Here is an 11,434-nt window from a genome sequence, read left to right on the forward strand (position 1 = left end):
GCCGCCAGTTTCTGGAGGAAGGGGAGAGAGGAGGAACGACGCTGACTATGTCGGACAGAGGAGGATAAAAAAGATCCGCGAAAGTCGAAACTTCAGACACTCGATCGCATCGTTATGGATTACGTTATGAAGAAATAACACACATACTTCTGTCCTCTCTCTCTCTCTCTCTCTCTCTCTCTCTCTCTCTCTCTCTCTCTCTTTCTCGAAAGGCATCGACGCGAAGACAAACTGTCTATATCAAGATTGTTGAATCACGTCATGTATCTCGCTGTGTACAACGTTCGTGTATATCTATCTTGTGTGTATCTAGCAAATAAATGCAAGCGCACTACTGCAAGATAAGCTTTATGACGTTCATTTAACGCGTATCTTATCTACTGTACGCCTATTCAGACTAGACAACAGGTTGCGTATGCCGTTAAGTCGCTGAAGAAATCCCTGTTGCCGCTTTGGAGGCCTTCCAACACGCTAATCTGGTCATTATCAATGTCGACACAGACACGCGTAATTTCCCGACTCTCGCTGGTTAATCGAATTATCAACAGTTTCTGACACGGACTTTTAATGAAGCGTAATGCCGCACGTAATCGCTGTAATACGCGAAAACGTTCGGTCGAATGGACCTCTCGTTTTTTTGTGCGTGATTCCTTCGATACTCGCTATCGTAGCTCTCTCGCCTTTTACTGTGCAATCGCATAAAGTTGTCGCATTAATGTCACGAGTGAGATGGTAGAAATCCGAGCGAGCGAAATAAAGGACGCGGAACCTTGAATTTATTCGTTCGTGAGGCTCGATGAGTGGCTTTAAATCACTGTAGGACTTTACTCCTGTCCATCATTTCGAGAAATCTAGCAATGTTTCCTGCATATCCTCAAAATATTGCGTGCTCTTTGACTTTTGTTTTCTGTACGTCACGATATATGCTTTTAATAAAAGTGCCTTATCCTATATTTCTTCGCGATGATAGCCGACACTGATAGCGCACCCCCTTTCCTCTGTGTGTACACACGTTGTCCTTTAGCGACGCGGGTGCTTGAGATGAATCTACATTATTGTGGAATATACAAGATGTTTGATGATAACATGTACTCGTTTAGTGTACGCATAGATTAGGTTAACTGAGCAAAAAATTTATCTACCATTTTGTGAATAACTACGTAAAATTCTTAGTTATTAATTAAAAAAAGATTGGCGAATGTGATATATATATATATATATATATATATATATATATATATACACAGTTAAATATGCTATATATATACATAATGTAAATTCTTCCTACAGATGTTCAGAGATATCTTTAAGAGTACTTTATGCGCGGAGAAGTTTACAGCGTGCACAAAAAAGTTAAGCTTTGAGATAGGTGCGACGACGATTATATTGATCGCGCAATAAACGCAATATCTGAATACATAGTATCTCTCAATGGATTGTTCCAGCCTAGAAACGATCCCTATGCGTTCGTGGAGTTCGCGGACCACGCGGCAGCTTCCGCGGCGCTAACGGCTCTCAATCAGCGTCTCTTCCTAGAGAAGGTAAGCAAAACTACCCGCTGATTTCACCAATTTCTTCGCTTCTTTGCGAAGCATCTTCGCTTTTGTTGACGCTTCTGATGCATTACTCGCCGTTTATTTTCGAAACAACGATCTCGTCTGGATCATAGTTGAACAATTACGTCAGGGGTACGGTGAAAAATAAGTTACGCGGAAAAATTGTACCGCGTTACATCGATGTAGAATAGAATAATACACGTTTGACCATAAGGCGCGTTTCGTCGTTTTCGTCTTTCCTCTCACGTTCTCTCTCCCGTCTTCCCGCGTCATATTCGAATTCCACGTGCAGTTAAAGTTCGCCAGTTGACGGTTACCAGCAGTGCTCGCAGGGAACGTCGGCGGCGGTTGAATCAACGATGGTAGCGCGCAGGGACAAGTCTGCGGTCGGGGGGGAAGCGGGCCCGCGCTCGGGGGGTCCGCCAGAGGTTGAGAGAAGGTATTGGGATCCGGCTGGAATAGCTAATGCTCGAATATGTCATAGTTTGGTGGGATGTGGTCAGAATTATACATGCTACACGATATATACGCGCGAGTTACTTCATTCTCCTCCATTGCTCTTCTATTACCATGCACCTCCCGCCGCTTCTTCACCTGCTCTTACTCGGTTTCTCCCCCGCTTCCCGGTGCCTATTCGCTCGTTCTCTCGCTCATCTCCACGGTCCTTCCTGACCTCGCTTCCTTCTCTCGCTCTACGACCGCCGCGGCCTCCATTTCATATACACTACCACTACCATCAACACCCTCCAATTCGCCATCCCACTGCGACGTATATCGCAGCCCGTAACGCGGAGAGTTACTCGGTTAGTTTAGATTCGCTCAAGCAAGTTTTGATGTCGTGCGCGCCTACCCCGCGATCCTCTCCGACCGCCTATCCCCTGGCCACCGAACACTCTTCGGGAATCCTAGTGCTACCTTCCACGCCACAGTCACCCTCTAGCGACTCCTTGCAGGTAAGCTCGTTCTCTCTCTCTCTCTCTATTTCTCTTCCTCTCTCACCTACTCTCTCTTCTTCTCTCTGCCTCTGTCTTTCTCTGATTATGCACACTCTCTCTGTTCCTCTCCTTTCTATTCGCTCTCTATCCCTATTCTCCTTCAGCTCCCGTCTTTCCGCGTGCCCCTCCGAAGAACCGTCGAGTTCGCTATTACCGCCGACACATTACTAATGCCGAACTGGTCGTAATAGATTGGATGCCTGGAACTTGGATATGCCAACTAATGTGGCAGACTAACCCCTTTCACTCGTCATTCCCCCCTCGCTTCGTGCACCGCCCGCCGCACGTTTCTGCGTGTGTCGTACTTCGGCGGGCGTAAGTAGAGCGCGATCGTGCTAGCCGAACTTTCCTGAAAAATGGTTGCTCCTTATAGTTTCTCATTTCGGTTCGAATGTACAGATTTATGGCGAGGGAGAGAGATACGCTTGCTGAAACTATTTTTTTCTTTTCTCTCTTCTTTCACGAATATTACCGGTACCAGAACAAGATACACGATCTAATCGATCATTAGATCGCCCGTATACAATCGTAGCGGTCGCAGAAAGTGGCCGTAATTAAGAAGCGCAATGAAACATAGAGTTCGCCGTTGTTCGCGGCAGTGATAATCGCAGCAGCGATCTCCTTTCGTGCCAAGCAGACTTCTTATTTCCCATTAAGACCTCGCGAGATTTCTAGCGTCGCGGAGAATAAAATTCTTACAAACGCCACCAGCAACCTGGCAAGCTGAAAGGAATTCGGAAGTAAGTCGGGGCAGAAGTTCGGCCAAAAGAAGAATTTCTTATGCGCAGCGGAGTACCTATTCCGCATTGCGGTCCTAAGCATGCAGCCGAGCGGCGCGATCGCTAAGGAAAGCGCGCCGGCATTTCGCTATGTAACGAGGGGAATTAACCCCCAAGTTTAAGCGCGATACAGCCGCCGACTTTACTTTACTTACCTACCCGTGTCCCACACCACTGAATTTACCCCCTTCGCAGCCGCTCCGCCGCCACTGTTTCTACCCCCGTCCTCTGGTAAGCCCCATACAGTATAGTCTCCGCATTAGCTCGAATTATACTTGCTCGTGACTTCGCCGTGGAACGCTATACCGGGCGCGATCGTGCGTGGCGAGTAATTCCCGGCCGAGGTTATTAATACAGCGCGGCCCGTTTCTCAATCTGCAGCGTCTAATTTTCGGCCGATTCGCGGAGGCTCCGCGTTTTCGGCGGCGGTGTGACCGTGGCAGGCACGTGGACCAATGCGCGGACCTTTGTGTAAACGACATTACGGTTGCGCTGGTCTGCAACGCGAATAGCCCGCTGTTTACCTCATTGTATTCGATTACGATGCCGGAGGTAATTAGCTCCGGCGGTAATGGTAATCGATACCGATAGTATCAATTACCTGCGCGTGGGCGAAACATTTGTCTTTCTTGCTGGTAATGTATCGAAACGTCGATTGCCCCGGAACTTTACACCGTAATGCACCGCCTGTAAATAGCTTCCAAATACTAAGGAAGATGTAAATCCTTCTTCGCCTGTTTGCGGACTTATTGCATGCCACGTTGATGTTTCTACCAACTTTCGCTATCGTAACCCCGAATGGTGGACGTATATACGTCTTGTTTACTACTTCCTCTGCTTCTTTCGTTTGATTATCGATTTACTCGTGCAATCGCGTGACTCTTCTCTCTTTCCCTCTTCCTCTCTTTTTCGACTCAAACACGTCGTCCTGGTAATTATTAAGGATGCAAAATACGTGATCGACGTCGATGACAAATAATAAAACAACGCACCTTCTCTCAACGTGCTTAATCGTTTCTTGGATTCGCGAGAAATTTTGGCAGTTCGAGGTCGATCGTACAGCGGCGTAGCAGACACTGTAATCAAATAACGAATGGGATGATCTTCCAATTCCAATTTCTAAGAGATGTGTACACACATATACAGCGCAGGAAACGCAGGTAATAAGAACGGAACAATATCTGTATGCAGTTTCGTGTAACTTTACTTTAGCTTCACTCTCCGCCTTGTTTATGAATACCATCGTCGTCTTGTTTGCGAGCGGTACAGCGCGTCTTCCGACCGAGGACTATGAAACGCGACTCGGTTGACAATTGTACCAATCTCTTAACACGAGCAATCGGGGATATAGCGCGGGATGTTGATACCCACTCAAGGCTGGGAACATGCTTGTGAAGTGCGTGGAGTATCCCAGCAATAGAAATCGATCGTTACAGCTTCAATGAATGCTATTACTTAGACATTGCTTTACTTTCTCCGCTGACTCTTTGCTACGTTTTTTACAAACGGTATGTACAGAAAAATCGCAGTACCCAAATTCTCTCTATTATGAAGAACGATAGGATTTTCAACAAATAGGTCTTGAACGCCGAGTCAAATCAGTGAGAGTCGTAAGGAGCTACGCAAATTAAAGTTAGTTCAAAGTTTCCTTTCATTATTGTGTAACAATCTCCAATTATTTGATTAAGGGCGCTTAATTCCGTTCTGCTGCTAATACTTCAATTTGACTTGGAGTCAGAGCGACATTATGCCTTCGATGAAAGAAACGATCTATGGTGCAGCCTCCACTCTTTCGGAACAATGCGCTCAAAGAGAAACGCGGGGATAGAAGCGTGTTTACCGGCGTCACGCTCTTTGTACTCGATGGCTGGTGATGTAACGGTTGACAATCTGCACTAACGTTTTGACAGAGAATGTGTCGAAGTTATGAATGGTAGAAGCCAACCTCCGCGGGTGGGTGGACATTGTACAACGCGTCGTGCTTACGATATTTTGTCTCCTCGGTTGCCCTCGAAAATCTTTCAGCCATTCTCCGATTCAACTCGCAAAGCCAATAAAAATCCGACGAAATAATGTCCCGTCTACTGTGAAGGAAGGAATCTAGCTCTTCGATTACAAGTGAAATTTGTCGGTTAAAGTGATATTAAAGAATCATCTGTACGTAAAGTAAAATGAATTGCTAGGAATAAACGATTAATATAAACGTTACGAATTAATAATTTAATCTAAATAAATAATCTTGTCATTATGTCTTTATATACAAGAAGATATATTTTACGTAGATTATATGAAGTTTTTATGTTATATTTCTTATCAGCGGAGATACGCGATATAGGAACATGAAGCAGGGAGGGAGGGAAGGGGAGAGAGAGAAAGAGAGAAGGGGGGGAGGAAGAAGAGCACAGAGGATGAGTATATTTCCGAAAGTATGTACTTCTTTCGAGCGTGGGAAGATACGTCAACTATGAATATCGACGAGAAGCAGATACGAATCGCAGAAACGGAAATCAGTTGGGAGCACCAAGTTACGATTGAGATTTAAGTTATTGACAAGCTACTTTGGCGAACCTCCACTGAGATCTGGCTGGTTTATCCCGGAGGCCCACTGCCTTTTGATTTCCCCCAGGACTCAACCCTTGAGATTCCATTCTTCTGCCCACAATGAGGCCTGCCTTCATGCCACTTCATCTCCATTGCGAACGTCTCGCTCTCATTTCCGACAACGCGTCGCACACGCGGACCAATCGATTTCTGATTTTCACAAATCGCCAGACTAATTTTCCAGGGGAGATGCATTAAATTTCGGAGATCTTAGAAATATGTGTGTCGATTAACGGTAACAGTTAGTAAGTTACGCGCATTAAGCAAGTAAGATTTTTAAACATGTCAAAGATGGCTTTGAAATCTCTACTTGCTTAATTCTGAAATCTGTTAAAAAACAATAGAAATCATCGATTTTGTCAACTTATCAATCATCTTATCAATTTATCAATTTGTCAGTAATCAATTAGCCTTGTGTCTCCCTTATCACGTAAATTCAAACTATTTCATTTCATAAGTTTTCCATGCGATTGTCAGAGATGTCCTATCAGTGGTTCAAACGAGCGCGTCACTTGATATGTTGAGAGTTGGGACGAATTGATTTAATGAATGTTGCCGTGCCCATAAGTACAGGTACCCAGAAGAGGATATCAAGATATTTTTAAGATAACGACAGTTCGATCTAGAAACAGTACGAACTCACTGTGATGGCAATAATAATGACAGTAATAAGGTCACGAACCGCTATTACTTCAATAATGACATTGGGATTGGTACGCTGGTCGACTTGTCTAATAAAACAGAAGTTGCTGCGATTCCGTCTTATGGTTGGGAGGCACGCGACTGCACTTCGCATTGTAAATATTAGCCGCTACTTGTTTTAAAGAGAGATCGAGGAGAGCCTCGTCGATTCGACGAGAGTTTAGACGATTGCGAACAATTGGACGCGAGAGCGACGGAGAATACTTATTTGAGTTGCAGCGTTATCGACGCCGTCGAATCCATTCTTTACGTAGTTCTTACTGTTGTTCACGATTGAACAGTAAATAAAACGAGATGTCGGCTTAATGAGCAGGTAAAGCTGTTGGATCGAAGGATGCGAAGAATGGGAGATGTCGCGAGGTATATTATCGCAACCACTTTTCCCGATCCTTATTTGTATACAAAAGAAACATTCCGATGCTTTCTCTCTAAACGTAATATAACGAGCGCGCTCGCACGCGACTTACAAACATCGTAAGGGAGGATCACGCGGATGCGGGTCTCATTACCGATCTTCGCGATTCTTTGGCGCGAGCGTCCGCGGTTGCGTTCTTCCAACGCTTAGCGTTTTCTGGCTTTTCGATGAATGGTTATCTGAAACTACTCCATCGAGAAAATGGTTGAGAGAGTCGAACGAACGATGGTCAGCGGCACGAACAGTGGACATTTCACCCACTTCCCTCCTCTCCTCCCTACCCCCGGGCTCTTCTACCCTCCGGCTCGACACGTAGTATATTTTATCGCATTACTGGCATTGTTGCATCAGCCCCCGCTGCACCTCGGCGGTCACCACTGAACGTGCAGTCCGCCCGCTCGTCCGCCAACCTCCTCCCCTCCGTCCGAGCCGAACACCATTCCACGAGGATTAAATATTGACTGCGATTCTGATTTATAGTAATTGCCGGAGGGAATGGCGAGAAAGTGAGATGAAACGGGCCAGAGGGAGAGGCGTTGAGCGAAGGGAGAGAGAGGAGGGTGAGAAGGAGGGAGAGAGAGGGGGAGGTGGGCCGAATGGATGGGTGAGGCGCAGACTGGACGGTTTTCGAGGGTAGATGGGGGTGTCGAAGCCAGCGGTGGAGGAGGAGGAAAGCCATTCCCGCGCCGCTTTCGCTCGCTGACAGATGCATTTGCCAAAGCGTTGCGGACGTTTCTGGCTCGTTCCACGTCGTCACGCGGCATGTTGTTATTATCGTACGTTTTTATTTAGCGTCGCGCGCGACGCGCACCAGTTACAACGTTGCTGCGTAATGCCGCCACACGGCCGTAATCTAAACGTGTCTGATGAATGCAACTTTTCCAGGTTGCGATTTTCTACTCCAGACAAACGCGACAGTGGCCGGGCGTATTTTACGATTATTCGCGATTTTATAGAAAACATTCGCCGCGATGAAAAGCGCAGTTGCTCGAAATAGAGAAGGATAGAGAAGGAGAGAAAGGATGAGAGGAGGGAGAAGAAGAAAGCCGCTGGTAAATGCCGCGAAAGATATTCGATTATATATCGATGCCGGACGCGCGCATTGAAAATGTAGACTTCCTTTTGACGGGATATGATTTACACGAAGAGACGAGGCGCGCGGGGGAACGAGCATATATCCGCCAATAAAACGAAATTTATTCATTGGAGAAGATCCTTTTTTCGGAGAAGAGTGCGCTCGCTCGGAAAACAGGTGCGAAGCTTCGGTTTATTTCGTTTTGCAAAAATCGGCCGGTTTTTGAGATACGGTAACAGCGTTGAGCGTTACGCTCGTAAAAGTTGCGGATCCTTCTCGGCGTGTGCTCGCAAAAATTGGAATCCTCGCGATAAATCGAATGGTGAAAAAGTCAGAGCAAATCTTTGCGCGATTTTTTCTTATTCAAATATACAACAATCCCCCGACTTTGCGCCATTTATTACTTTTGTATGAGGATTCGCGCGGTGCGCTGCCGTTAAATGCTCTATTTGTGGATTGCGATTTACGTGTACGCGAACGATGCGTTAGATTCCATCACTCTTGTAATCCTAAAACACATTTGCAGCACCGACTGCAAAAAGCTCCGTTTGCAAAACGGATTTGCGATTTATATTTCGACGCGTTGCCTTGTTTTTTCTTCCTTTAAACTTTGGATCGCGCGTATCCTTTGTGATATCGCGATACGCCCGCACATACGCATACACACACTCGTGTGCATAATTTGTCGTCGCAATCGGATGTAATAACTTTCTAGTAGCGTATCGCTCACTCGGTCCTGACTTGAACGGCAGACAAAATTTTCCGCGGCAGGTTTTCAAACAATTATTTCGGAGGTGTGCTACGTCCGCGCGTTTCGCAATTAATTATTTGTTAATTGCCGCCAATTAAGGTAAATAATGAGATAGCGCGATAGTAGGGGCGAAGGCAAGTGACGCGAGGGACGAAGGTGGGGTGGGAGCGCGTGGTGCAGGCGGAGAGACGGAAACTGGTCACCGAGTACCGAGAGCGGTGATTTAGTGAGGGAACAGCAGGCGGCGCCCGATTATTTTTGGTTTTAGCCGTGGCGGCCATTATTTTTGGTCTCCCGCTCGCCGCAACTTGGAGTCTACCCGGCCAGAAATTTAGTGTGACCGAGTTCAAGTGCGCAAAAAGCCCCGCCGTTCTACGAAACCGGCGACCGCACTCAATGACGGACGAATTGCAAAGATTTCCCGCGCCAATAAACGGCGATCCATCTACGTGGATTACGATGACCGCGTTACGACTTCGCGCTCCTAAGATCGATACGTCTCACCGACGCCAAATGAAACGTTACGACATGGGTGTTGGGCGAATTACTCCCCGTTAAGACTGATTCTACGCGATATATCACATTCTCTCTGCTGTGTTACCGTTTAAATAATACTACACGAGAAACGGTTCACGATGATAATCCCTTATTTGTTGCCGGAAGCATAGCTTCTTTTCACGATTATCGACCGTTACGATCATGCAATCAGTAGATGGCTCTATTAATGTTGTCGTTGATGTATGCGACTCTGAAGTGATCAAGAGACACGCTGGTATCGATTAACTTGGATATCGCACTTTACGCGTATGTCGGATGTGAGGGGAGGGGGAGGGGAATGAAATATCCAGTCTCAGATGTGAAAGATTATTGTGCGAAGATAGTGTGTTATAAAATGGGAGGATAGGCGGATATGAGTGCTCTAGGATGGAAAAAAAAGCGACAGCACTTTGAGAAAAATGAAATAAATGATGGAGAATCACCCCCTCGTCGACACGCCAGCCGGCCCGTCAGGCGTTTTTATTAATTCCTCTCAGATACAATTAGTTGGTCTATTCGTCAGACGCTTTTCATTAACTTCCCCCTCCTATATCGCTCCTTTACCCAACTCTATACCCCTTTTCCGTCCTGTCATGCACGCTATCTCTTTTCTCATCCACCATCCTCGCTTCCTTTCTCTTCGCGAGAAAGCACAGGCTATAGGAAAATTATATTTTCATTGTTACCCTAGCTTTTCTCGCGGATATTAACGTTTGTCTTTGCACATGAGAATTAATGATGACCGATAATTTCTCTCCTGCCACCTCCCTTTCCCATTTAAAAACTATCGAGTCGATATCTCTTCCGGAAAAGTAACGATGAATATAAAGTGGATTCTTGGAAGCTCCGTATAGAGATCTCTTAACCGAGCGACTGCTCGCGTCGTCGAGAACTACATGACCGTTCGATTTCAATTATCAAGTACGTCGTGGCTTGACACGCTTAATTCTGTAGAACGTGCAAAGAAAAAGCAACATCGGGAGGAAATAAGGGGAAAATGGAAATATCCGAAAAGTCGTCCCATACAATCGCTTGCAATATACAGCTTCGAGCGGTAATTTTACTCGTCGTTAATTCTCACGGAAATATTTGAACGGAAAGCAGCGAACAAAGGTAAGAGAAAATCTATATTGTTGCAAATTTGCTGATTGTCGTCGTGCAGTCAATTCAGATCAAAGCGTGCGTTACGCGCGAGCGATGGAACAGCGCGCGGCTATATGGGACGGACGTGGGCGCAGTAGTAACAGAGTCGTTTAGTCAGACGCGGGCGAAGCGTCGTACGTAAGGGAGCGAGCGAGAGGTAAGAGTGATTTGGCACAGAGTGGCAAAGGTGGGACTTCAGGGCCGATGCATCAACGAGAAAGACGGAGAACGGGCAGATGCCGGTGCGCGCGCGTTGAGAGAGAACCTCTAATGGAAATTAAATAAAAGAGAATCGAATGAACTGTAACCCAAAATTGTGTTCGCCCGATGAAAAACAAAGAGCCGGCGACCGCTGCGCCGGAACGGCTGGCGGCATGAAAGGAAGGATAAAGAGGGACGGAGAGTCACGCGAGAAGGTTTGCGGATAGAGAGCACGATGAGCGACAGAGGAGAGCAGGGTGGAAGAGGAGGTGGTGGATGTGTAAGAGGAGGAGGAGGTGGAGGAGGAAGAGAAGGAGAGGAAGAGGGAGGGGGAGGTGGGGGCGGACGGGTAGTCTCGTTTCGTGGTTGGGACGTGAAGGGGTTGAGGGTGAAGGGACGCGAGAGCGGCAGGAGGGCCGACGGAGAAATGGAGGAATTGGAGGAGTGGAAGTCGACTGCGGGCCGGGGTGGCGACCGGAGAAATACGTATCCTGTTAGTTTTACACTGTGGCTCCAATTGATTCGAAATCGATTGTCGTTCGAACGATTTTCAATTGATCGATTACGGAGGGTGGCTCGAAAAGAGGGGTGCAGTTACCCTCCGCGCCGTAGAGATGGAGAGAGAGAGAAGAAGGAAAGAAGAGAAAGGGGGGAGAGAGAGAGAGAGAGAGAGAGAGAG

General features: G+C 46.7%; 1 protein-coding gene across 1 annotated transcript in view; it reads left to right on the top strand.

Annotated features, from left to right (window-relative positions):
• Nucleotides 1-11,434, top strand: part of LOC116844649 (nucleolysin TIAR-like) — a 106,319-nt gene that overhangs the window by 90,762 nt on the left and 4,123 nt on the right. Inside the window, exon 3 of the mRNA XM_032816482.1 lies at nt 1,446-1,541. Coding sequence (XP_032672373.1) covers nt 1,446-1,541 — 96 coding nt within the window. The remainder of the gene's footprint in view (nt 1-1,445; nt 1,542-11,434) is intronic.

This window comes from Odontomachus brunneus, unplaced genomic scaffold, assembly GCF_010583005.1.
Source record: "Odontomachus brunneus isolate Ranch 3 - 2012 unplaced genomic scaffold, Obru_v1 Obru_scaffold_044, whole genome shotgun sequence".
Taxonomy (NCBI): Eukaryota; Metazoa; Arthropoda; class Insecta; order Hymenoptera; family Formicidae; genus Odontomachus; species Odontomachus brunneus.